The following is a 27,995-nucleotide window of genomic DNA, read 5'->3' on the forward strand; positions in this document are numbered from 1 at the left end:
TGCTGCAGCAACCAGCAGTCAGCCCCACTTCCCAGGAAGTAATGATTCTATTACAAATTCCCTCCTCTTCACTAACATCGTACATAACACAACAGTAAGAAAACACGGTTTCAAATTTCAAACGACACCTTTTTTCCTTGAAATGACCAAACCACCAATTTAGGGGGGGCGCCTTAAAAATGGTAAGAAACAGTACCTCCAAATAACCTCCTTTTCTTTCCGAGAGAGAGAAGCGAAGCAGAACAGAGAAAGACCATCCCTTTATGGTTCTGAATCTCTTTTGATTCTTTGATCAATCTTTTACTACTTTCTCATGGCTGGGTAAGTTCCCTTTTCCCTTTTTAAATTCAAGAATCACATTGTAGATGCATAATCTTGTATTACTACCTGTTTCTAACTTGGGCTGGTTTTAAATAGTTATGGGTTAATGGAAGTTTTGCAATGACTTTTTATGTCGATCGGTTGTTTGGTATAAAAGATCATCTGGGTTCTTGTTAATATAGGTCTTTGTGTGTGGTGTGATGTCAATTTGGTTGCTTTGTTTCTAAGTTGAAGTTTTTGGGAGGTGATACTGAATATTACAGCTTATTGAGGTAATCTCAACTTGGTAATCAGTTTAATTTGATATAGAGGTTCAAAAGGAAAGTTTTTTTTTTTTACTGTTGGTTCTTATCCGTGTTTGCATTGTGGGTGAATGCAATTTCATTGTCAATGGTAGTGTATATAATGATCATGCTTTTAGTTAATTGTGATTATTATTGTATGTTTGTTGTTGTCCATTGATGGTGGGGTTATGGAAATTTCATTAATTTTTTTGTTAAAAATGAAGTCGGGAAGAGGAATTTTTTTATTCTGTAACCATAATTTCTTAATTTTTAGGCAGAAAGTGTACTTGTGGCATTACATGCACAAATGGTGACCTGATGATGTCACCATAGAAATTTTCTTGATATTCATCTTGATGTTGTTAAAGCACATGGTATGGCAAATTGCTTGTGTCATTAAGAGCGATTTTCAACACAGATATTTGATGTTATTTTATAAGATGAAGAACTCATGGTTGTGATATCCTTGATTTTAATCCTATGTCCTTGAAACATGGATTTTATAGAGTGTTGATTAGATCCATGGAGATAAAAATTCATGGCTCTTTTATTCTTCAAACAAACATTTCCATGCGGTTGGTACAGCCATGTAGTTTTGTAGATTTCGAACTGTGTTCCCGTATTCACACCATTTTAGTTTTCGTTTAGGGAACTTAATACATTTAAAGTAGGCTGTGATAAGATTGTAGACATCATATTCTTTTTAAGTTTGTGACTTGTTATTAGCCATTTAGTTATCAATGGGAGGTGTGTTAAAATGTGATTCACTATGACATATTTCAGTACATGTTTCTGCATCATCTGACTGCATGGGGGTACCGGTCCTAACTGACATGTAGGGGTGTTCACGGTCCGGTCCGGTCCGGTTTTAACCCAAAAATTCAACCGAACCGGAAAATAGTATTCCTTATTAATATTACCCGGACCGAACCGAGAACCGGTTCAAACCGAACCGGTTTTGTTTGGTTCGGGTCGGTTTTTTAGCATAAAAAACCAGAAAAACCGGACCGTGGTATTTGGATAAGCTAATCTTCATCACTGAGCCTAATCAAAGGAAAATTTGATGTCAAATATCAATCTGAGCTATTAATCACAGCAACCACTTAGAAATTCAAGAAAAGCAACCAGCAATCAAAGTCTTCCACATGGGGGCTGGGAAGGGGAGGGGAGGCTGGAAAGGGAGAGGGGGGGTGGCAGCTGAAAAGGGGGAAAGTGATTTAGGGTTAGGGATGGTTCTTTATATAGCTTTTTTTTAAACCGGTCCAGTTTGGTCCGTTTCAATTGGTTTAAGCTTTTTTAAACCGGAACCGAACCGGACCGGGTATTTTTTTTTATTTTTTAATTGGTTTATTCGGTTTTTTCTATTTGTTCGGTTTAATCGGTTGGTCGGTTTTTTTGAACACCCCTACTGACATGTATTTTTGAGGCCCTAAGTCTTGTTTTTTCTTTTCAATTTTGTCTGTTTCTGAGATTGTTTCAGTACTTGTGTTCTAACTCTAGTTGCAGTTAAGATTAGTCAGTGTCGTAGCCCCAGATCATGGTTTTGATTCCTTTTCTTTAAATGTATCCAGGCCATGGCTGGTGGATGGTAATAGATTCGCAACAAAAATCAAGAGTGCTTCTAGCGCAAGTAATCATGAAAGAGTTGCATGGAAGAGTGATCCTTGTAAAACTTGTCCAAATTGCCACCATGTTATTGACAACAGTGATGTATGTTCCTAACCACTCTCAAACCTCATAATGGTTCTCTAATGATAATGTATTGAATTTTATCATTAAAAGCATGTCTTTTTTTTTGGATATTGATTCTAATAAGGTGAAATATATACTGAAAGTTTATGCAAAGTTGGTCTCTAATATGGCACATGCTACATATGGAAACATTTTAAGTTTTATGAAATTCTTGAGGATCTCAATAGCTTACAATTCATTTCTTCTAATATCTTTTAAGTCATGTATCTCTATATCTAAATGTAGCTGAAGACATTATTTTCTTTACATGCAGACACAATATATCATGCAGTACCCATCAATATTCTAATTTATTATTTATTGTGATCCTTCTGTAATGATTTGTTAAGTTTGGTTGTCTCAATGAAGTTGTTTGACTCATACATGTTTATTGTAGAGGGACTTGACATTCTCCTATTTTAGGTGTTCAACTTGTATTTTATTTGATCATAAGTAAAACATATGAATAAAGTGGGAGAGGTAAACGTTCGAAATTCTCAAAGAAAAATTGCTTACTGTTATACTTCCCTCATAACTGATATTTCTCAACCTTTTCCCTGTTATGATTACAGAAGCCAAACTGATCTGCTATATCTGATTCATATTTTACATGTTTGGATATAATTTTTTGCAATGTTATAAAGTAAATGTATTTATTGGTGTCTGTGTACTCAGGAACTAAAGTTTCTCTGATGTTTGTGCATGTGTATGAAAGCATTAAATCTCAAGAAATTGATATTACTTTTGGGGGATGCATAGCCCTTGTTATTGGATTATAAATTTGAAATGATACAAGGACTTTCTTCTTCTCCATAGTGGTATCAATGCAACACCGTTAGCTGCAGCCATCCACCAAAAAAGCAATAACATGCACCACTGTATGGCAATGTGATCATTGTAAATTATTAATGATGCATCGGGGTTTAAATTTTCACAGGACTTTTAACTTTTATACAGGCATGAAAAGAATAAGTTTTCTGAATAAATAGATTGGGAGAAATAGGTGGATCATGGTTCAAGATTTACGGTTGTGTGATTCTGCGATTAAATGAATGGAATAGTACAGGGGGCTCAGATTGGGTTTGTAAACCTAAACTGAATCCATGATGTTTCTTGTATGAATGTGTATGCTCTGTCTATCGTTCTCCATCCATGATATTTCTTGTATGAATGTATGTGTATGCTCTGTCTATTGTTCTCCATATTTTGCCCCATTTGTTCCTTGGTGCTATTTATTATGGCAAGTAGCCAGAATGATCCTTCTTTGCTAACCTTTTTTTCACCAAGTTAATTTTTGACAAACTACCCTGAAGCATTTCTAAACATTTAGAACGACTGAATGTCTACAGGTTGTTCAAGAGTGGCCTGGATTACCCAGAGGGGTGAAATTTGATCCTTCTGATCAAGAAATTATTTGGCATTTACTTGCAAAAGCTGGCAATGGAGGCATAAAATCTCATCCTTTTATTAAAGAGTTCATTCCAACTGTTGAAAATGATGATGGAATCTGCTATACCCATCCTAAGAATCTACCAGGTTGGTATGGAGTCAGCTTGATTTTCAACTTTGATTCTTAAAGTCTTTAGTTTTAGCTCTCAAAATCTAAGTTTTTTAGGTGTTAAGCAAGATGGCAGTATATCCCACTTCTTTCATAGAGCAATCAAAGCATACAATACTGGGACTCGAAAGCGTCGAAAGATTCAAGGTGATGATTCTGGTGATGTCCGCTGGCACAAGACTGGCAGGACCAAACCAGTGATCTTGGATGGGGTTCAGAAAGGGTGTAAAAAGATTATGGTTCTTTACACAAGTACTGTCAGAGGAGGTAAAGCTGAGAAAACTAATTGGGTGATGCATCAATATCACCTGGGAACAGGGGAGGATGAGAGGGATGGAGAGTATGTAGTTTCCAAAGTATTTTATCAGCAACAAGCAGCGAACAAGGGAGAAAAAACTGAAGAAGATTTATCTGAAATTGCTAATGCAGTGGTTGCAAAAGTAGATCCAGTCACTCCCAAGTCTGTAACTCCTGACCCACCTCGTGCTGAAAGGCGATGCCAAGATTTTGACCTGGGAAAGGAATCTACTAATGTTTGCACAGAACCCTATGCTGAGGTAAAATTTTTTCCTTTTGATCGTGTCTTAAAGAGCATCTTTTTTTGTTTCTTTGCCATGAAAAAGCTCAAATTTGTCAAATTTTGGAGCATAACCTCTATAGTCTGCATTTTGTTTTTCATCCTTTAGAAATGCAGTCTCAAGGAATTCAAATTTTGGGTGCTTGTTCTTTGTAAGACTGCATTTTGCCTGTAATAAAGTTAGTTGCATGATTAAATTGTGCCAGTTGATTGTCCTTTGGATTGTTTAGCCTCCTCATCCTCTGTGATACTAATTATCTCCAAAGAAATAGGAAAAGGACAAATTTCAGAAAGGCAAAAATACATGACTTGACTCACTGAATAAAGAGTAAGTTGAATTAAATTACAAAACCTGTCATTTCTGTACTCATGAGATTGTGTCGTCAAATTTGTGACATGAAGCAGTATTCAAAGAAATATGGTGTCCAGTGACTGATAGAATTGGAAGGTTTTCTATAAGCTATTTGCAACTACAGGAATTTAATTTCCTTACACTAAATTGCTTATGAGATAAGGAGATTCTGACATGCGCCCCTCGTGGTTTCTCCTTAGCATCCCGGGGTTGAAAATTTAGAAGAGGCTAATCTTCAACATGAAAGCCCCTGTTACAACGACCAACCAGGGATGGAAAATCATGTTGATCAAATGGTAGGTGATAATGATAACTGTGCTGAGGAAGGGACAAAATGGTGGGACAGTGAGTCACAACATCTGTTGGATTCACAACAACTTGTGGAAGGGCTATCTTTGTGCGATGAGTTTCTTCAGAGCCAATCCCCAAGCAGGGGTGGACATGGGACTGGAGCGAGTGGCAAATCTGGTCTTTCTGATTATGCTCGTTTGGGGCCAGAGCACTTAAAGAAAGATCTAGAGGAGTGCCAGAATCTGGAACTTGATCCAGCAAACATAGAACTTGATACACCTCCAGAATTCAGACTAAGCCAGCTTGTATGTTGTCATCTCCAACATTTTCTGTGCCTTCTGTCTTATACAGTACATCTTGTTATTGCTTCAGAATTCTTTGTTAATGCTAATGCTGTCCTTAAATGCATTTTGAAGGAATTTGGATCACAGGATAGCTTTATGGCATGGGGTGAAGGCAGGGTGGCTGACTAAACATGGTCGTGCAATTTCAATCCTGATCGTGGAAGGGGGATCATTTTTATGTTCTGACTTTTTTTCACTCTTCAACTTTTAACTCCGCGTGGATGCATTTTGAAACTATAATATTTTGCTGGATAACTTCAATGTCGTTCATGTTGGCGAAGTTACTATTATTATAACCTATGCTGTATTTTTAACTACACATTGCTATGGGATGGATCAAAGTTATCGTCCGTTTCTCTCTTCTTAAGAACGTCAGAGTAAAAATTTAGCATTTGTTACCGAATCTAGTTCCAAGTCTTGATGCTAATGAATTCAAATACATGTTAGAAACTTAAACCATCAAAGGGTAATCTGCATGCCCATTGTTGACCTTTGCATGGGTTTCATTCTAGATAGTGGTTTTGACTCATTGCACGTTCTAAAAGTACGGTGCCGAAGTCAGTGTTGCATAAGTTCATGATTAGTTGCTTCTAGTAACCTGGAATAGAACTAAAGGTCACTCGGAAAGTGAAAGGCCACAAACCCAGCTTGCACTGAGGGGTTGGAATCTCTTGGTTTATGCAGTTGGTAGCATCCCCTGTGTGCTATTACATAGAGCAGCTATTGTCTGAAGGGAAATTGGTCAACCAAGTCCAATCAAGACTAGTGATTCGAAACTCAAGTTTTTCTGGTAGTGGATGGGTGTTGGGCAGCCGGACATGGGATTTTGGTGCAAGTTAGTTTGTCAATGACCTGGGATAGAACTTAAACAACTGTGTGCTATTAAATGCTAAACTTTTAAGAAGCTCAGTCGAATACGAGTGGAACATAAAATTATTGGAGGGTTTCATTGTATGTCAACACCGAGGAAAACACAAAGGAGATGGATTTAGCGAGTCAAAGTGAGCGACACAGGTTGGAGTACCACGAAACATTCATGAACTTGTTAAAGCATTACCAGAATGGACAGGGTGGCCTGAAAATGGCTTGAGAAAGACCACCGGGTCAAACCTTATCATCTGTTCAAAGGTAACCGGCACGGTTGTTTTGTACATGGGCAGCATGATTGCTTGTGGGGAAGCTGGAATAAGACCCATCCTAGTAAATGCTTTGGCTGGCAGCATGTTGTGAGGGAACTGTTCTAGCGTGTTTGAGATTGCGTTTTGAAAGTGTTTTTGAAAAAAATTAAAATTTTTATATTATTTTAATATGCTGGTGTCAAAAATAATTTTTTAAAAATAAAAAATATATTATTTTAATATATTTTAAAATAAAAAAATACTTTAAAAAAATCCATTACTACATTTCTCAACCTAAGTAGGACACCCTTCAGTGTCGAAGCCAAACCTGCTCGTGGAAAAGGCAAGAGAAGCTGGGTATTGGTGTTGTTCTCAGGGTCCAATACTAGGGTTAGGGCTACTCTCGCTTTCGGTGCCATCATGCAATTAAAGAAACAGACAGATAGGACCTCTACACCCTGGCCAGTTTGGGCTCTAACAAAAAAAGAATGCCAATTATTTCGTCTAGGACCATGTCTGTACCTTGCATGTTCATGCATTTGGTTCCAACTGCGTTACAAAATTGAAGCAACAGGATAATATCATGAAGTTGTTCAGAACTCCAAGTATCTCTCATGTTTAGGTAGTAAGAACCATCAACGACATGATTTTATTAAGACACTAATCACTTGATACTCATTAAAGGGCATACTAGCTATCAGGTTTTGGATCATATAACAGTTAATCAGGTTCGTGTAATTAAGATAAAGTGGAGCTAATCCTTGATAAATGCTAGTTGGTGTACTAATCATGGGCTGACTCTCTTAAGTCAATTAATGAAATCTTTTAGTTGCCAAGACCTTTCCACCTTCGGGAAAACACGGGTTTTAGTTGTTCAACCTTCGAATGATTGGTATAAAAATATTCTTAACAGAGACAATGATTCTAATTACCAGACCCAACTACCGACCAGCCAAGTGCTCAGTATCTGCTAGAACCGAAATGCTGCGTGTTCTTCATTTAGTCTTAAATAAATGATCAAGTCTTTCTTATATAATAAAATTATGAGACCAGGTTGATCAAATCGGATTGATAACTCATAGTCATATTGCCCAATACCTGATAGTAGCAGCATAATCTCACTTAGAAAACAAACCATCCTTGCTGTAATTAGACAGGCAGCAAGGCCTTAAACCTTGTTTTTCAGTTGAGTACTCAGAAATAGTTCACCTGTTTTCTAAACGAGCGGTCGTCTACTATCAAACGCCTCAGCTGGCGGGGCTAACTGTTTCTTGCCTGCTTGTAAATTTGCTTGTCAGTTGTCACCTCTTTGCAAGAAACATGTCAGTGAATTTTAAATGGCCTGTCGTCTGATGAGCAACTACTTTTGTCCTTGTAGAGGACCATTCGTCCTCTGCTTGGCGGCAAAGCCCTTGCCATCTACTAACAGAACTCCACGAGTGGACGACAGGCATACTGCTTACCACAAGCCACAGCAAGCAACGACTCGCCACTTGCCCATTAATCAATTTAGCCCAAAAACAAACGTTTGGTCATTGGTAATGAACTGTGTAAATTTATAGCAATAGATTATAGCCCATGCATGTTTTAATTTTAACCAATCCTTCCAGAAGGCTAGGCTTCTTCTTCCTCGCCTGTCAAGCTACATATTGATTATCTTCTGATTATGTTGCTTCTGAACAAAAATGACTTCATAAGCGCATGGACATTCAAAACAACATGATGTGAACTGTTGGAGAATGCTTAATTTGCTGTCTTACAAAATTAACCTGCATAAACCATTAAAGAACGAAGAGGGGGGAAATGGCTTGATACCCCCAACAAGCTTTAGTTGCCTGCAAAATCCACGATGTGGACTTCGTAACTGAGCTGAAGCACCTCGAGACCTTGTTTGAAAATTTTCAAAACCTAATTTTGAGATGGCCCATTACACACGCACACGCGCACGCGCACAGAGGCAACATTCAAGCGAAGAATTATTGATAACAGAGAAAAATCGGGGGTCCCCGTGCCTGGTCCTGGCCTTGCTCAGCTTCTTTTTCTTTATTTAATTTGCTGGATGCTGATTGAAAAGGAATCAGACATGGTGGGGTTTAAGATGAGGAGGTGCACGTGGGCTTCATAAAAGCTGCTGTTTTGACAATCACCTCCGGGTCATCTCCTTCTCTATTTGTTTAGACAGGACAGAGTGAGAGGTGGCACCTTCTTATGTGGCCGACAGCAGAATATTAAGTTTGCAAAACTCAGCTTCTGTTCACCTGACATTACTGACCCACTAGCGACTACCAGGAGTATTTTAGAATTTAAACACATTTCCGTAGAAAAGTTTAGAAAAATAACATAGATCGAAAACGACAGTCGACGAGAATAGTAGTTAAAAACAACCGACCGCTATAGTTGCTAAAAAAAAAATCATGTTTTTTCATTTAAATTAACATATATATATAAAAAATTAATTCAAGATTTTATAAAGATTTAATGATTAAAAATGAGATTAAAAAAAATATAATGGTGAAAAACTAAAATTTAAAATTCAAAGGCCAAAAAAAAATAAATCATCAAGAATACATTAAAGTTTTATTTTCAACATATTTAATACCGTTGAAACAATTCTAATTATACATTAAAAAATCACTAAATATAGTCGTAATTTATTAATGGTTTTGTTTAAGGTTAATTATGATCTCATTTGATATTTTTTCAAGGTGTAGTTATAATCGTATCATTAAGATCATGGTATTGGGTGTGTCAAAAACAAAGTCCTGGTTTGTTCCTAGTAACCCATTCCTTTTTTTATTTTTGTTCTTCCCTTATTTATCTCTCCTGCCACATTAGATCACCTTATCTCATCTTTTTTTTCTTGGACATTGTATCTTCAATCTATCTTTTGACCATTGGATATTCATAAAATATTTAATTGATTTTTGTTGAGGTTAATTAATTTGTAAACGGAAGATGTTTTGAAACATTCACTAAACAATGACTATTTCAAATAACGGTTGTGTAGAAAAATATTGTTAGATGCGGCTACTATTACAAATAACAATTATGTATAAAAACAATATTTTAAAACATGATTGTGTTCAAATTGTAATATTTTTAAAAAACTTTTCAAAGTACGTTATTTTCACAAAACTTTTGGAGATCTATGCTATTTTTTAAAAAAGAAATCCCACTACTAGCTGGTAGTTACTACAGAAAACAACGGAAAACATGTTTGTTGATGCATTTATGTTAGTTGATTCACCCTTTACCAGAAAGGAAGGAAGGCACGTGCGTTGGAAAATATTACTGCCATCATCAACATCTTGCAACAGTTGTACATTTGAACTCCCTTCTGCAAACAGTATGCAGACAATATGTCTCACCTTATTGCCATTTTTGTGGATGTCAGAAACCATTATCGTCTGCAGCCTTCTCCATTCAATTGGATTATGCACCTCCATCTTCAGCAGTAAATCCGGTCTTTTACTTCTGCTTTTTTACTGCTTAAATGGCGTGTTAAGTTTTAATGTTTTGATGGCACTCATGCACGTACGTAGTGATGTGCCTTGTGATATTTTATCTAAACTATTAAACTCAGTTCAAATTAAATTATCATACCTTTCATGGAATGAATTTAATATTCAGTTCAAAACTCTATACCTGTCGCGAATTTTTTAGCAAGGAAAAGGCAAGCAGCTGGTGTTATACAGTAAATTTATAATACGAGATTTTATTTAATAATTTTATTTTTTAAATTTAAACCAAGCTTTTTATATCATTAAATATCTGTATACTTGACTATTGAAGTACGAAGAGTTTGGTAATGACTAAGATTTATCTCAGGTGCCAGATTATCTTGAAATTAAATTTCATGTTTGTTCTAAAATGAAATTCTTCTGTATTCAGATTTAAGATATTAAGACTAATAAAATCCGCATCTTCTCACATTTTAAAAGATGGGAATCCAAAACGGAAAGAGAAGCGTAAAACAATCCCATATATCACTTCTTTCAGTCAACATTAGAAATTTACAATCCCTAGGATAAAAAGCTTAGATTCTGGAAACTGGAATGTCACGGTCAAATTCATCATCATAAGATATCCAAAAGGAAGAAGAAAAAGGTATGAACCGATCTTGACACGTGTTATCCTCGGATGAAAGAAGTTACAGTCTTGGTGTGCAGATGGCCTCAGAGGATACTATGCATGGATGTATGGACTATGGAGGCTGAGCAAAATCCGTCATTTGACTCGGTCGCTTCTTACTTCTGTTTTGTTCACAGGCACAATACAGTAGAAGAAACAAAAATGGGGGTGCTGTTAGACGCAGCACTCATCTTTTACCGTACACGTGTCACACGTGAGTATGGGTTGTAACCCAATAATTCACGAGGCCCACAAAATGAGTTTTGACCACAAAGCCACCGCAACAAGAGGCTCAAGGAAGATCCAAAAAACCCCTTGGAATACAATTACTGTTTTCATCTTCTTTTTCGAAAGAACTAGCAAGAAAGGGACTGGTGAACAGACCATGCATTTACCGAGTAATTATATGAAAATTAGTTGCTATTAGCCATCAAAACTCCTGATCAAAGCGGACAGCTGAAGGGATGGATTGTTTCTCAAGGAAAATCAAGGAGATCTAATGTACTCATGAAATACTGCCTCGACATCGATAGACACAGAGGATTTGGAAAGCATCAATGATAAGCCATTTTCTGTGCTTAATTTGACGCCTTTTTGGACGTGTCTTAGAGATAGGTGGGAGATAACATGATGATTAAACAGTAAGGGCTTCTGCAATATCATCACAGCTAATCCTCACTTCAAATGATTAATGGACCTACATCTACCTCACGGTCCATTATACGGCTGCCTCCATCCAAACCCACCTTCACCTTAGCCAGTCATCCAAATCTACAAAAAGAGTTGCTACTTTTTTGTGCTTCTGTTGCGAGCAAGATTAGCTCTCAAATTCATCCTAAAAAACAAGAAACAAAGAAAAAAAAGTGTAAATTGACAGTACAAGTTTCAAAATACTTTGAATAATTTATTCTCTTTAACTGGACCAAGTAGATTTGACACATAAATGAGTTTGAATACATCCATGATGATTACTATCATGGCTGTAAAAACAATGAAAATCTCACATTGGTATCTTACGGTTGAATATTATCTCCTTCTAATCTCCACGCCCTCTTCGTTTTACTGCAATGGAGTTCTAGTTATGGGATTTGCATATTTAGAGACTCGGGACAAAAGAATACAACTTCGAGATGCATCAATTTTCCTTCCTCCGCATTCTGAACTTTATCTTGATCTTAATCAGCAATCCTAGCAGTAGCTGCCTAATTCTAACAAATATAGAAACTTATAATGTTTAAGGCAGCAAAAGAGAGGATCTCCCCACCTCTCCTCCTGCAGAGATAACACCTAGATGTACCTATAGCAACTCTTTTTACAATATGAATCTGTACATGCCTCGAGAGATTCAGATGAGTGAAGCGCAAACACAGAGGAAAAGAAGATATTGAAGGGTTTCCCCCCCCCCCCCTATTGAACATGAAGATAGTAATATCGCTTTGACTATGAACAGTCTAGTCAAATGACGTCTCAACCAAATTGAGATGGCTAGAGGCATCGAACAGGGTTAATCAAAGAAAGTAAAATCTAGATGCAATATATGTCTGAAGTAAAGCATTCATTCATGCCAAAACAAATTAAAAGGGAAATAAAGAAGAAGAGGTAGGGAGTGAAGGGTTAGCTAGACCACTAAATCACAAGGCAACGCTCAAATATTGATCACCATGCGCACTTATGACCCCGAGGAAAAAGAATAATACAAAGCTAGAAAACTAAAAGGAACAGGGAGAGCATCAACAATTGCAATGATTTGTTAGATAATATCGAAGCTTTGATTCATACTATCCGGTGTATACATTGATTATCGAAGCCCCATAAGGCCAAGCCATAACAAAATTTGTTAAGAAAAAGAAAAAACTCTCCCATAATAATTTCCAGCCCTGCCGCAGCTATTTACACTCCACCAAGAAGAAAAAAAGGGGAAGATTACTTATCCCCGCCGTAACTATGGCTAAGAGGAGATCATAGTGTTAATCATGCCAGCATATTAACATGACTACACATCTCCTTATTATGTAAAGCCTAGCCCTTTGTTCTCTAAGGACAGCTCCTAGCCCTTTGCTTGAAATCCTTCTCTTTGAGCTCCCCATGCGAGCACTGTTCATCTTCATCTTTAGTGATTTTTTTATTATTTTTCTGGAGGGGGGGTCACTGGTTGAATTGAATGGAAAATGATTTTTGAGCTATTGTGTGAGTTGGCTTGAAATGGAAGTGCAAGAAGGGGAGGCTGTTTATATAGTAAGATGGGTGTGGTCCTAGCTCAGACTGGTCTAGTAAAGAGCCAACGATGGGGCATGAAAGGGCGTGCAGTGTCGCTAAACCCACCAGACAATGCCAACTAGCCCCCACAACCCCACTTGGGCACCATACCCAAACGCTCCAAGGAAAATGATAAAAAGAATCCAAACAAGCCCCCATCTCCTTCCTCTTCTCTTGCCCCGTCATACTCTATAATCTATACCATATCCTTACCTGTGTAGGAAAATAGGCATCACCCACCAGCACAGTGGGTCGGCCATTACTTCAATAAGGTGACAAATTTCTTAGCTTATGGGCTGCCTCTTAATTTGTAGATGATGATGGGATCATAGTTTGACAATAATTCTACTTCTTAACTTCTCTTTTTAAAATTGCTTGTGTTCTTGTTGGATCCAACTAAACAGACAATAGAAGGGAGTTGAATCCTACATATCAAAGCAATATTAATTACCTTTTCAGCATGTTTAAAGACTATAGTGAGCTCATCTTAATAATTCTTTTGACTCTCTATGAATATATAAATCCTTCCATGTGGGGCATGAGCGCATATGATACAATGGTGTTGTCACAATCCATGGATAATTTAGCACATTTAATTTTTATTTGTGTTATCCAAACGTTAGTTCTGGACATTTGCTGCATAATTTAGAGGATTTTGGATTTGGGACGGATATTTGTTTACTTTAAATGTACGTGGTTTGGCTGTACGTCCATGCCCATGAGAGGATGCCATAAAATTATTCTTTGGTGGGCATTCCGTTTTTAATATTTATAATTCATGATCACTTCTTTTTCCATGCAATACACGGTGCTTCATCAGAAGAAAAAGAGTGTCAAGGGACTAGATGCCCACAACCAGCTGCTTGGGATTTCAGAGAGCATGGAGGAGCACTCGTTATATTTGAATGAACTTTCCAAGCCATCAAGAAATTTGACAAGCACTTCCAAGTTAGTTACTTTGACAAATGAGCACTGTAAATCAACGGTTTAATTGAGATTTTTGGTAGACAGGGGACCTAATGTGATAGTTTACCTCCATAGAATCACCAGTGAATCAAATAGTGAACACACATATCAGGGGGTTTGTCGAAAGAGAAGTTGAAATCATGTCAGATTGTAAAGTTGGCAGCAGGCCGCATGAGAATAAGATCCTGCCGACATTTTAACTCTTGAGATTTGATGGGAATTTGAATCCACTCCTCACTTGAAATTCTACTCAAATATTTGACAGACTGGTCACATTGGTGGAATGCCTAAGAACTAAAAAAATACCAGAAGTCCTCGTATAGAAAGAGAGATGAAATGGCCGTCCAAATCACAGGATACCATTTTGCAGTGAATTAAAATCAAGAAAGACAACTCCAGAATCTCCAATTCCCAGAAAAGAAAACAAGAGTGAGTCAAGAAGTGAAATCTCACGGTTATATGACCAAGATTCCACCATATATTTACACTGCCAATCTTGTAAAAACAAAACTGTGAGAGCACATAGCCCAATTGAGTGATTGATTAAATTAAGGAGTAGATTAAACTTGATCAAAAAGCAATCAGCCACTTGCTTGGTCTCGTGTTCCTCCCATTTCACAAAGGGACACCAACTTCCATTAATTAACCCTCATTCTAATAAATAATCAATGATATTCATACTCTAATCTCTCTATTTGAACAATTTTAAGCTGTCAATATCGATTCAAGAGCTCATGATCAGAAATTTGTTGGTTCTTACACACTTTTCTTAAAACCCGGACAAGATATTTTGATGCTATGTGTGGTGCTTACCTTGAATATATAACACATGACTTTAGTTGTTTCTATGTTTTGGATGATCATAGGTTTACTACATATGTTACAAATATTATCTTGAGATTCCGGAGTCTAATTGGACACCACAGTTGTTAATTGTGTCTAGTAGACAAAGTATTAACATTTCGATCATCAAAAGAAGCTACCTACATATATGTACAAGTTATAATGTTCTAAAATCTCATGAATCAGATTATTAGGTATTTAAATAGTAGTTAATTAAATATTCATGTCAATATCTCCTTCTTCTTAGTCGAGGGAGTGCAAAATCGATAGTAAATATTATATTACCTGCAAAACAGTCTTTATCAATAAAATTTAAGGATCTTCCAATAATAAAATCAATAATTTTAGAATAAAAATAATAAAAAAAAAGCTTTAAAATTTAAGAACAAGAATGTTTATTCTTGTTTTTGAGTGATTAATGCTCTAAAGATTAAGATATATATGTTTTAAGAGTAAGAAAAAGTGAAACTCTTACCTAAGTGGTTCAAAGAATATTTATACTTCTTGAACCTTGTTGATTTGGTGGAGTAGAAGGACTGAAGAGTTATTTTTGCTTGATGATATTAATGAGATATAAAGATATCTTATAGATCATTAATGAAAAATAAATATTTCTTACAGATCATTAATGAGATGAGAATATGGTAGTCTTTTAAAAGACATTTCATACATCTACAAGTGTAGAGAGATGATTATTTCTAACATAAATATGTCACGTTAATAATCTTAAAATAAAACACTATGGTCCTAACATATCAATTAGGTCGGGAGCGAAACCTAGGTGAGATGGGTTTGAAAACTTACTAGGCTCACAGTTGAATCTAAATATATTGGATTTAGTAAATTACCAAACTCATGTTCCTTTAGGCTCTACTCAAGACTGAAATCAAGTATATCAGGTCTAATATTTTGCCAAACTTATAATTCATCAGGCTCAACTCATGGTTGAACCCAGGTACATCGAGTCTAGTATTTTTTCAAATCATGATTTATTGGGCTCAGCTCATGGTTGATCCTAAATGTATGGGGTTTGATATTTTGTTAATTTATGGTTTTTTGAGCTCAACGTATGGCTAAACTCAACCCAAATATATTGGATCTGGTATTTTGTCAAACTCATAGTTCATTGGGCTTAGCTTATGGTCGAACCCAAGTATATTGGTTATGGCGTTTTGTAAGACCCATGATTCCTTGGGCTTAGCGCATGGTTGATCCCAAGTATATTGGGTCTAATATTTTGCTGATTTATGGTTTCTTGGGTTCAGTGTATGGTTGAACCCGAGTATTTTTGATTTTATATTTTATCATGGGTTTAAAATACATTGAGTTTGTTTTTGAACTATATTAAAAATTATTTTTAACAATATCATTCACAGAGAAATCTCAGCTAAGTCTATGGTTCCTTGAGCTCAACGCATTATTAAACAAAAATACATTGAGTTTGGTATTTTGCTAGACCTATAATTTTTTAAATTCAGCTCATGATAAACCTAAATATATTAAGTTATCATCGAGTTAAAAATACTAACCAGTTAATAGGAATGGGCATCATATGATGATTGTGGACTAAAAAATATTCAATGTTCACACATTACTTGTTTTTCCCTATACTTGATGCATGCATTATTAGGCACCAAAAATATTTAAATATTTTACAGGTTGTAATTATGACATCAGCAATGGCATGCTATGCCAGGATTTGTGATGAAAACCACCATTTAAACCACAGATTCAACTAAAGATTAGAGACGATGATGACTAATAACAGTGAAATTTGATATTTTAATTGCACTATAATCAAAGAGTTACAGGTCTTGTTTGAGGTGTTTCATGCTGGGTTTTGTTGTATTGTACACATATAAAAACAGCCTTGTTGTACTGAACAAGAAGGTCAGATTTGCACGTGAATGTCTCGTGATTTACAATAACATTGCCTGTGATAGACTCAACATAAATATTATTTGTTATCTTAGTTCAATAAGCTTTGAAACCATAGTTTATAATTAATATTGGCTCGACCACCATGCGAATTATTCTACTTTGATACGTTTTTTTGTTTATGAAGCAACTTTCTTCCCACATGCTGCTGTGCTTGATTTCTCCTCACCTTGAATTCCTTCAACCAATCATTCAAATGGCCATAACTTAACATGGACTAATACTTCAATTTGATCAAACAGTTGTGTTTTTTTCGACCAATTCTAATTCTGTCGTAAACTTCATGCTTAACGGGAAGTTTACGAGAAATCCTCCATGTAATTACGAGTTAATTATTGAATCAATTATGCACGAACAGATATTTAACATGTGATTGTGTCCTTGCTTAGCTGACTGATCAGGCCAGCCAGGTTACCGTTGTCCAGTCTTAGCTACCCAGTCCCATGACCACGCAGGGATAGAGAAACGTATGCGATCATAAATAGAAAATATAGATGGCTTGAAGAATGAACAAGTTAAGGGCTAACGTTGTAGAATCGTTGCTTATTCTCGAATAATATGGATATGAACAGCTCAATTAACTAATTTAAAAGATATTGCATGCTGATAAATTCTCATAATTTTAGTGATTTTAAGTGTATTAATTAATTAACTCGAAGTTGTGTTGTGATTTTTACTTATTTTCTGGTAAATGATTTGTGAACCACATTTATCTCATGTAAAATATCCAGCCAGCATGCATGAGACCTGAAAAACAAATGTGGAATCTTCTACTTTTAAAGTTGATAGATGATTCAGCTTGTGATTCTAGGGAAGATGTTTCTAGAGGAAAGAACGGGAGCAATGTGCCAGTGGCAACATGTCATCAGGAAATAAATTTGTGAACCTTGAACCTCCCAGTTTTTCTCCTTTTCTTTTACCCATGCTGTTGCTGGGTGGGACTCCTGCGAGAGTCAGTTCTGTTCATCAAGGATGAGCATGGCCCTAATCTTCTTTGCAGTGGCCTAAGGCCTTTGTGTCTTCAAGCTACGCAAAGAGCAAGGCCAGCTTGAGAACTTACTGCTTTTGCTGTAAGGCCTTTGTGTCAAATTAAGAGGCTTAATATTGCTTTTACTGTTTGTTACTCGCAGCTTTTAATTTTATTTTTCTTAATTTACTAGGAGCTGAGTGCTCTCCATTCCTAACACAAAATAATTTTCAAAATTCCACGAAAACAATAATTTTCTTATTTTCCTAGAAGTGGCACAGGTCTGATCTGAAGCTGTCGAAAGCTGGTGAGAAAATATCGATGCTTAATAGCAGTTTCTTTACTTTTTCTCTGCAATCATCAATATCGAGAACCCACGTTCACTGGCCATTTCTTTAAAAGCAAGCATCATGAGTCAGTTTTTCTGCAGAAAAATACTTCTAAAATGCCGTGCCCAGAGCGTGTCTGAATATTCAACTACTTCCGCAAGAATGTGAAGACTTTAGAATGCTTCATGGCAGTTTCATTTCATTTATCGATTCTTTTCTATAAGTTTATCGTTACTGAAGGAGCTTACACGTGCGGTCAAAAGATTCCAGGTATGTTTCCCCAAAGATTCCAGCTAAGTTCATCTTCACACATGATTTTCTATTCCACCAAAGTGGTCAGATGTAATACTGCAGTTACAAAATTTACATAAAAACTAAAATATATGCATCTATGTACAGTTTTCATTCCTCTCTGGGGATCCATCGGCTCCACCATAGGCTCTTCCTTCGTCTGTAAAGCTCGTCCACGCTCTCGTTCACTGTTTTCATAATCTTCCTTTGGAGCCGAAGTACTGACGCAAGAGCATTCCTTTGAGGGCTTGCCTTCTTTTTAGGCTCTTGTCTTTCCTGAACATAAAGAACAGAAACAGTCAGAGATTCCTCTGTGAACGATATTGTTAAAAATAATTTTTAATATAGTTCAAAAACAGACTCTCAGATCTTGAAGTTGAGCTTCTGTGAAGCCACCCTCCTTCTCTGTTCCAGATTTTGCCATTAGCTGAATAACCCATTCGGCAGCTTCTCCATAATCCTGTTGTGTTGCTCGAAACAATTGCAGCCTGAGATTCTGCATGAGGGACAAAACTAATAGTCCTTCCCTATCGAAGTAAGGGTTAGCTAAACCTCCCTTTGCACTTATTCTTTGTCCTGCTTTATATCGAACCATTGAAGTAAGAAGCTCCCATCCTATCCCACCATCTAAATCCAATAACTCAAAACCCTTTCGAAGGTCAGAGCTGGCACGTGGCTCTACGCTTTTCCTCCATGCATTTAAGTCATAATCGCATCGTTTTAATTGACGGTTAAACTGTATGAGTGCACTATCAGATCGTAGTCCTGAAAAAGCCTGTAAGAAGAGGTGTTAAAAGTTGAATACAACTAAAAAATTCCATCACAAGAAGTAGTCAAAACTAGCAATCTGTTTAGACTCAGGTAACAACATGAAGAAGCACGTTACTATTTTAAGAGCTAATAATGCCTAAAGACAGTTTCTCATATCCAGTGTGTGACTAGCTGAATGTTTGAATTTTCAAGTACTTCGTTCTACTTTGATCAATTGAAAATGGCATGTGACCTAATCACTCATGTTTGGTGGTACATTTTATCAATTTATTTGACCTTCAATGCAACTAAAATCTTAATTTATAAACCAGAACATTTCAAACAATTTCTTGATGTGATAATTTGAGTGGTAAATCAATGAAAATGCTAACCTAAATGCAAAATTTATTTCCCTGAATGCATTTACTGTATTTCATTCCCCCTCCCCTCCACAACTCCCCATTATTTACGGTACTGGTACTCCTATTGCAAAATGTTTCTGGGCATGAATCAGTAGATAGTACCCTCAAGCATTAAAGAAAAGGATTCCTCACTGCTGTTGTTGATGTACAGAAGGATTTAATAATTTTTGTCCATTCTTGAACTGCTTATATGAAAGTCACTACAGAATGTCTGTAGGTGTGAACAGATGCATGGCAGACAAAGTATTCAGCGCTTGAACACGGTAACCATAGCTGCTCAGTGATTTTCACTCACCATTTGCAGGAAGATTAAACCAGTGCTGTAAATATCAAATCTATCTGGCAAGTTCATCTGTTTGTCAAAAGCATCAGAAGGAAGATTATTTCGTTGAGGGAGAATGCCAGGCTCATGATAATTATACTAGGAGATATTGAGGTTGGTATTTGCACCTGCCAAAGCACTGGGGAAAGTGCAGTTGCCACAGGAGCTGAGGGCGCAGATGGAGTTTGCGTGCTCATGATATATTGCTCTGGCGCTGCATATCTGAGATGGGATGGATTGTGAATACAATATGATAAACGGGAAAGAAATTAGGAAAAAGAAACCAAGTAAATAAAATGTATGCTGTGTCTCTACTACAATCATGGATATAAAAAATGATGTAAAATTGAAGGGCCATCTTATTGTCAAAAATTTAGTTAGCAATGCCTGTTTCCTATTTGTGAAGTGCCATGGTGATCGACATAAAGTAAATAAAGGAATTCAAATGCTACATAAACATGCTAAATGCTACATAAACGTGCTAAGAAAAGGAAAGCTCCTTTTGGAGATCTGAAGAACGAAATCCCAGAACTATGAACTCGATGACAAGCATGATTCAAACTTAAATGATTGCATCACACGAGTCTCAGTACTAATTTCAGTTACTAGTGAAGAAGTTGGGGGTTCAACCTGTCATATAGTTAGTTATCTTCAATAAAATTGTCACCATAATCTTTTATAGTTGTTGTTGCCTTGTGAGAAAGAAAGTACCTTGGGTCCAAAAGAAATTCCTTTGGAATATAATTGATTCCCACTCGCAAATCTGCTGCTGCTCCAAGATCAATGATTTTGAATGTACGAGATCCTGCTCCAGTTTTACATGAAAACATGAATAATTTGATCTTAGATTGACTTTAACTTTTATGTTAGAAGAAATCTCGATGTCATTACCTTCAGAGAAAATAATATTCTGTGGTTTAATATCCCTATGCACAATTCCTGTCGAGTGAAGGCCATCCAGCGCAAATAAAAGTTGTCTCATGATAGTTTGAATGATTCTGTTTTCCCTCTCCAGCCCCCTAGGCAAGTCCTGTACCTCTTTGACTATCATTGTCTCTACCTGAACATTAGGTAATATTACTAAAACTGGCACTGGTAATTTGAATAAACCAAGTTTTAATCTTGAAGCAACTTAATAGAACCAATTAAGTCCAAACCAACTATATCTACAAAATCAGTTGGGAATAGAAACACAATGACATATTTTCTATTTCAGAATGAGAAGTACAGATGAATTAGACCGTTCAGTTGTGATACTACATCAACAATAGAAAAACCTAATATTTATCACCAATTAAAGACTGAAAGTTGTTGCTCAGAAGGAAGGATCAACCTTTTCACTTAAGCTAATTGATTATACAAAGTTCTCAAACACGGGATTCAGATGTATAAGTTATTGAATCTAAGTAATGAGTATTATTATAAAGAAGGAAACAGAGAGAATGTACCAACATTGTAGGGGAACTCTTTGCTCTGCATCAAATCATAAAGTGTGGCCTCCCCTTCATACCGCCATATGAGCCAATATTCAGCTCCTTTCTTTGAAGAATTCTGAGATTAGTTCCATTTTAGCAATTCAAGTCACCAGAAAAGGAACAGAATACAAAAGGGTGTGAGCTATCAGATTGATTTGCTCAATTCTTGAGATAAAAATACCCTTAATTTATATGGTAGTACTAGTCATTATAGATCAACACCTCAAGAAATCCATGCACAAAATCAGCACAGCTGTTTGCACAAGCTCTTCGAACTCGTTCATTCATCCAAATTTCCACTGCCCCGTATTCAGTAGCCTTTTTCAATACTAAGTCACCTTCCTTCTGATAAGGCACCTAAAAACCACAAATTAATGTAATGTATTAAGTTCCTCAAGGCATTCTTAGTCAATGAAAGCTAAGAAGCATGTGCATCACTCATAAATCATTACCAGAACATCGAAAACACCAATAGAATTAATTGATTAGTTTTCCTTTTTAATCATCCGGTCATCCCATGAAACGATCAGTGAGAATATCTTCCAAAAACATCTGATGTTGAAGAGATTTAAAGGTATGAATCTATTAGCTTAAGCAGGACAGCTAATAAAGAAAGTGCAGCGATTGGTAAAATTAATGTCATGAATTAACTGTGAAATATCTAACCAATTCAATTTTAGTCATGTACCTAAAAAGACACAATGATGCAATTGATTCAAGAGTCAATTTCTGTAAGAACAAGTTCAAAGAAAGTTTCTGACAACAAAAAATAATTTCATCAAACATTTTATACCTTGGAAGAAGGCTTCTTCGTCAATGAAGCTCTATAAACCACTCCAAAAGCTCCCTCGCCCAACTTCTTCCCCAAAACAAAGTCATCCTGAAACCAAAAAACAAACCCATAACCACAAGTTATATGCAATCAAGAGCCACAAAAACAATCCAACCAAGAGAAACAATAAAACCAATCACAACTAACACTAACCTTCTTAAAAGTGGGCCTAAACAATCTCTCAACAAAAGCAAGAAAAAACATGTCAAAGAACCCAGGAGCCACACCGGGAGTGGCCCAGAGGTAAGACAAAGTACCCAAAGCCAAAGCAGCGCCAGGAACAGTAAGCGTCAACCCACTGGGCTTTGGCAAAGTGCTTCTATATATTATATCACCACACTCCATCACTGTACATGGTAGCCCTACTCCTACACCCAAAAAGAGATTGTGAACTGCATCGAAGAACTCACCTCCTGATGATGCAACAACTGCAAGTGTTTTGGGGTGTAAGGTGGCTATGGATGTTCTTGAAGAGGGATTGAGATTGAGTTTTCTTCCAAGAAATGGAGATGGGGGTTTTGGTCTGTGAGTGCTGTGGAGTTTGATAGGTATTGTACCTCCTGATGCCACAGTGGCCATGACTGCAGAAAAAAGGTTTTACTTGAATCTCCGCTTCAAGTGTCAAGTCACTGGTTTCTCTTGAATCCGCTTCGAGTTTAGACCTCTAGTTTTTCTTTCTTTCTTTTTTCATCATTTCTTCCTTTGATATTTTTGGCTTGGTTATACAGTGACAGTTATGGCAGGTATTTTGTGTGGATAGCACTTGGCAGTACTGATGGCTTGAGGGGATGGAAGAGGAAGAAAAGCAATGGACACCACAGATGACACGTAGATACTTGTAAACATGATTGGGCTGGGCTTCTGCTAATCCACATGGCATTTGCTAGGTGGTATGCGTGCGTGATCTTGCCTCTAACAACTATTGACTACTTTATTTTTTTTCTTTTTTTAAAAAAAGAAGGCATAAAATGAAGAGAAAATCTTAATTGTTTTTTTTTCCTTCTTTAAACTCCTCCCCTCTCTTCTTTTCATTCCATATAAAATAAAAAATGACATGTCAAGATGCCATTTTTCATTGAAATACAACATGGAAAAAAAAATACACTGTTCAAAATATTACATTGACAATTTGACTGGTTTTTACCATTGAAATTGCCCCAAGAGGCACGTACATGATGTTGTACAGTGAGCACGCTTGATGTCAACAAAACACGTTTTCTAGAAAAAGCCCAAGGAAAAAAGATCCAGCCTAGGTATACACAGTGACCGATGGAACCCCAGGCCCATGTTCGAAGCCGAAGCAAGAATCGGTTTAAGGCATTGCTCCTATTTGGTTTATTGAATCCGCAGCCTTCATCAATGGTCGAGGCATATAGCTTATATGAGCATCAAATTCAACCCACTTGAATTCAAATATTTTCTTTTTCTTCTTCCCGTTTCTCTATTTACTATTGCCTTGCCTGCACTAGGAGTGGAAGTTATACTCCATTGTTTTATTTTCTTTCCTTCTCTAGCAAGTGTAATGAGTGTGGATGTTAGATTCAGCTTTAGATTTATTGCATTCTGAAAAGAAAAAAAAAAACTTTAGCTTTATCGCTGTTTAAAATTAACTATAGCTTCACGATATAACCTTTAAAACAAACAGGAAAAGCTCCAGATCAATGGCAAACAGGAGGGAAAAGAGAGCTCCATTTCTTTTATTTCCCTAGCTAGGAACTTGGAAGTCCTGATTGAGCAAATCAACGAAAGAAGGAAAAGAAATTGTTCCAGTCGCTGGTTTTAAATCAAACAAGCGGCGATTCTTGGGCAAAAAAATGCAACCAATACCCACGACAATTCAAGAACCCGCGCTTACTTTACATTTTAATTGCAAACTTAAGGTTTCGTTATTTTTTTTATTATCCTGACATATCAAAAAAAATATTTTCCTATAATATTTCTCTGTAAGATATATTATTTTTAATTATATTTTTTAAGTAATGATAATAAATCAAGAAAAATACATTATCTATGATAAAGAAAGGTGATGATATTAGTAATAATGATAAAAAGTTTTGAAAATTAAAAATAAAATAATAATTATATCAACAATTTCTTGGCGCCACTGTGCGACCATAATTTTACTAAATCTTGAATGTATTTTTTTTTAAATTAATTTTTTATAATTTTTATTGTTTTTATATATTACTATTACAAATAAAAAAATATTTTTAATATATTTAAAAAAAAATCACTTTAAAACTGTTTCAAACCCCCTTTTAAAATATCGTGGACTACTGGTTATTGTAGTGTTCGGTGAATAATAACAAGTTGATAGCAACTGATAAAAATATTTTAAACATGTTTTTTTTTTTAAATTGACATTATTAAGAGGTTAACTAAAAAAAAAATTATGTACTTATTTTTCAATTTTTGATTAATGTTGAAAAATAATTTCAGTAAAGTTTTTAGCAAGCAAACAAAAGCTAAAACAACTTTTGATCAGCGACAAACATTAATCAAACAATGTAGCAGGTGGAGGTCCCTTATTGGTATTTAACAATACCCCTTTCACTTACTATTATTATTATACTGTACAAAGCGAGACCAAAAACCCTTTGAAAGCGATTTTCCATAATCTTGAAAGAAAACCTACTTCAAAAAAAAAAAAACCCTCCACCACCTAGCTTTTCCTTTATCCACGCAGTCAATCATCATCTTTATCGGATCACCATGACAAACAACCGAAGATCCCACTTTTTCTCTGCATTTTCAAAGTAATTGAACGCTCCATTTTCCACAAAATCACAGCCGTTAACAAATTTCTTTTAACGGCCGTAACCCCCTTAGGTCTCAACGATAGACCTGACAAAAATCCTCACATTTCAACCTTTGTCCTAGCATCAAGATCACAGCACCAAACCTAGCTAGGTATCACAAAACAAGGTGGGATGACGATAAAGATCATAAGGTGCCCACAAAGAATCCAACGGACACGGTCTTTTAGAGTTCAACCTGAGCCAAGGCTTGCCCTTACCACTCCAATGTAACAAACTTACCGGACCGGGATGCAAATCCCTGCACAGCCCTTCAAGATTATCGCCCCCAAGCCCATGTTGATTCCATCTATGCTCGACGCCCTCCACGTCGCCGGCGAAAACAAGCAAAAAAGGAGGCAATGAACCCAACTCGTAAATCCTATTCTTCTTCTGTACTCTCATCCAGTACTCTAATTTTTCAGTGTATTTCCCTTCTCTCCATTTTCTCAAATCTATCACCATCACCCCCGTGTTAAAATAGCACGCTCTCCTCCCCGTAAACGATGTCGCATACACTGGACTCGACCAAAACCGAGAGTTAAAATAATAAGAAAAATTAACATGGCAATATTCTGGTGCGCCAAGTACGTGTGCACCTAGATTGATGTTCCATAATTTTGCCACGTCATCGACCACGATTAAATCAGAATCGAAGTAGATGATTCTCCTCACTGTGAACGGTAAGAGGTCGGCGAGGTAGATTCGCGCGTAATTCAACGGTTGATCCAGAGCTCGGCGAATGGAGGAGGAGATCTTTCCTCTGACCAGATCAGTGTTGAAATGGTAGAGATGGAAGGTTAGGTAAGGGAATGTGGAGGTGATTGTGCGTCGGAGGTCGGCTCGGCGGTGAGTGGCGATGAAGTGGAAGACTATGTGTTCAGGACAGGCGGCGTGTTGGAGGACGGAGAGGACTCCGGCTACGGAGCCACGGAGGTAGGTGGCATCGAGTGTCATTGCGATGTGAATTATAGAAGGATCGTGGCGGTGGTGGTTGAGGTTGTTGAATGATGAAGGCCATGTCTTTTTGGGACATTCTCTGCCGTTTCGAAATGCCGGTGCTTCTCTAAACGCAGGAAGTTCTGCGTTAGGTAAGCTCTGTACGGAGACGACGACGGTGGTTAGAAATAGAAAAATGCAGAGGATTGACATGGTGTTTGAAACTAGGTGTATGGACTATGGTGGCGACAGGAGATGATGATAAGAGGAGATAGTTGGCTGGGGGTAGTTTGGGGATTTTGTGTGAGAGAGTGGGAATATAGACTGTGTGGGTTAAAGCCAGGCTGGCAAAGCCCCTTTTGTTTTTGTCTGTAATTGAGGGCCAAGGACAAGGGTTTTCATCCTGTGCTAGTGATTGCACCTACTTATACTGAATTTTTTTTAATCAAGAAAATTACTGAAATCATTGACCGTATGTTGATTTTAATATTAAGTTATCCAGGTCCTTCCCAGAACTTATTCCAATGTCGTCCTTGGTAGTAAACGATTGTTCAAATTGATATCCCAAGTGTATCAGTTTTGTAAAAGGCAGTGTTTAAATGTATCAGTGTCTGTTTGGAAACGAGGTTAATTGCACGCAACCTTTGTTTCCAGACGGAGCCTTGGTGCATGTATATGCAGAGACAGGGCTAGTTTTTAATAAAAACAAATACATAATTTGATAATATATTGAAGTTCTTGAGAAAGCTGATTCTCTGTGGTGCTACCGTAGTGGCAACCCCCCAGAAGAAAAAAAATCTCATGTATAATGCTGGGGTGCAGGGGTTCAAAACCCATGAACTTATATATTTAATCGAGCTAAAACTGTTGGATCTACATGTTCCCGTGAACCTGATGGCTATGTAGTATTCCTAGCCATGCCCCATATTTGACAATTCACCACCCGTGATCTGGACAACTTCCCTCGACTAGTCATTTTTGAAAACCACCGAAACTTCCCACAACTTTACTGCCACTTTCCCCTGAGCTAAACATCTAACCACCAATTATGCTGTGTATCTTGTCAACTTAGATGGTCCATTATCCAAGCTCCTTGTGCATCCATCGGCTCACCCTGCCTCGAGCCTTAAGGCTTACCTGTTTGTACCTCTTGTCGTGAGGGCCACTACCTTTACCGTTATCAGTGATGCATTTAATGATTCGTACCAGCCAAGGTGGTGCCAGTGCCACTTCATCCATCTCTTAACTGAGCGCTGGCCGTTTCTAAAAACAAACTCAACTATCAATTTTTTTATGGTATGTCAGTCGCCACAAGCAGTCGTAAATGTAGCGAGGATACATGCAGTGAAGCTCTTTCTTTCCTTTTCCTTCTCTTTTGTTCCGATTGCCCTCTCTCTTTTTTTCTTTCATTCCTTATTTTATTTTATTTTAATTTTATAAATTTTATTTTTAATTTTTTAACAATCATCCAAGTTATTTTTTAATTAGACAAGTCGACTACATCACGCTTAAACAACTACCACATAATTTAATTTTAAACTCAAATCATGTAGAGAGTTGCGTCGAGATGTTTTTTTCATAACAATTATATTAATAATAAAAGTATCTAATAACTATCTATACCTTGATTTTATTTTATTTTAGGTTTTTTTTATTAAAAAAAACCGCAACCCAGCGCGGATCTATTAACTAGAACTTGCTGACATATCACCACCCTCTTACATTGGAATCTTGAAATGCAGTGTAGCGATTGCTTATTGCCAGTTGGGCTATAGGTCTTTTACCATACTGCCCTTTCCTTCTAGTGTTGGTCTTGGTCCACTGGCCAAGCAAGCAAGCGTATGATAGGTGCATGGCTGTCCCATCTCCCTATTCCCTCCCAAACAAATATACTTTCCTATTTTCCACTTTAGCATCAAATGCAAGTTGGAAATTTCATTCATCCACGGATGGGCTTCGCGACACTGACAAGCATATAGGGTTCGTTGAGGGGCTAAAAGCTTACAATATCTGTGCTGGGGACAATTTTATTCTCTGTTTTTTTTTTAATTATGGAAAGTGTTCTTAAGTATATATTTTTTAAAAAAAGTTTTTTTTTAATATTTAGCTAATCCATTAAAAATAAATTGAAAAATAATTTATTAATATTTTTAAAAAAATTAT

At 36.7% G+C, this 27,995-nt stretch overlaps 4 protein-coding genes across 4 annotated transcripts; 1 reads left to right on the top strand and 3 right to left on the bottom strand.

Moving 5' to 3' along the window:
* LOC7488338 (SUPPRESSOR OF GAMMA RESPONSE 1) lies at positions 1-5,808 on the top strand. The gene is made up of 6 exons (XM_002311399.3): positions 1-321; positions 2,177-2,315; positions 3,686-3,872; positions 3,952-4,451; positions 5,024-5,419; positions 5,531-5,808. The coding sequence occupies exons 1-6, from the start codon at positions 314-316 to the stop codon at positions 5,585-5,587; spliced, it is 1,287 nt and encodes a 428-aa protein (XP_002311435.1). The 5' UTR covers positions 1-313; the 3' UTR covers positions 5,588-5,808.
* A 6,645-nt stretch (positions 5,809-12,453) lies between these two features.
* Positions 12,454-12,931, bottom strand: LOC112328393 (small polypeptide DEVIL 4). The gene has a single exon (XM_024606723.2). The coding sequence runs from the start codon at positions 12,813-12,815 to the stop codon at positions 12,675-12,677; it is 141 nt and encodes a 46-aa protein (XP_024462491.1). The 5' UTR covers positions 12,816-12,931; the 3' UTR covers positions 12,454-12,674.
* Positions 12,932-18,171: 5,240 nt separating this feature from the next.
* LOC7483929 (serine/threonine-protein kinase STN7, chloroplastic) lies at positions 18,172-22,879 on the bottom strand. The gene is made up of 10 exons (XM_024607792.2): positions 22,252-22,879; positions 22,060-22,146; positions 21,489-21,623; positions 21,244-21,342; positions 20,683-20,851; positions 20,503-20,596; positions 19,920-20,013; positions 19,765-19,821; positions 18,659-19,072; positions 18,172-18,573 (listed from the first exon to the last, which is right to left on the bottom strand). Exons 1-10 carry the CDS (start codon positions 22,675-22,677, stop codon positions 18,409-18,411), a joined length of 1,740 nt encoding a protein of 579 aa, XP_024463560.1. The 5' UTR covers positions 22,678-22,879; the 3' UTR covers positions 18,172-18,408.
* Positions 22,880-24,559: 1,680 nt separating this feature from the next.
* Positions 24,560-26,350, bottom strand: LOC7488339 (probable galacturonosyltransferase-like 3). The gene has a single exon (XM_002312345.3). The coding sequence runs from the start codon at positions 26,043-26,045 to the stop codon at positions 25,005-25,007; it is 1,041 nt and encodes a 346-aa protein (XP_002312381.1). The 5' UTR covers positions 26,046-26,350; the 3' UTR covers positions 24,560-25,004.
* Positions 26,351-27,995: the final 1,645 nt, after the last annotated feature.

This window comes from Populus trichocarpa, chromosome 8, assembly GCF_000002775.5.
Source record: "Populus trichocarpa isolate Nisqually-1 chromosome 8, P.trichocarpa_v4.1, whole genome shotgun sequence".
NCBI classification, from domain to species: Eukaryota; Viridiplantae; Streptophyta; class Magnoliopsida; order Malpighiales; family Salicaceae; genus Populus; species Populus trichocarpa.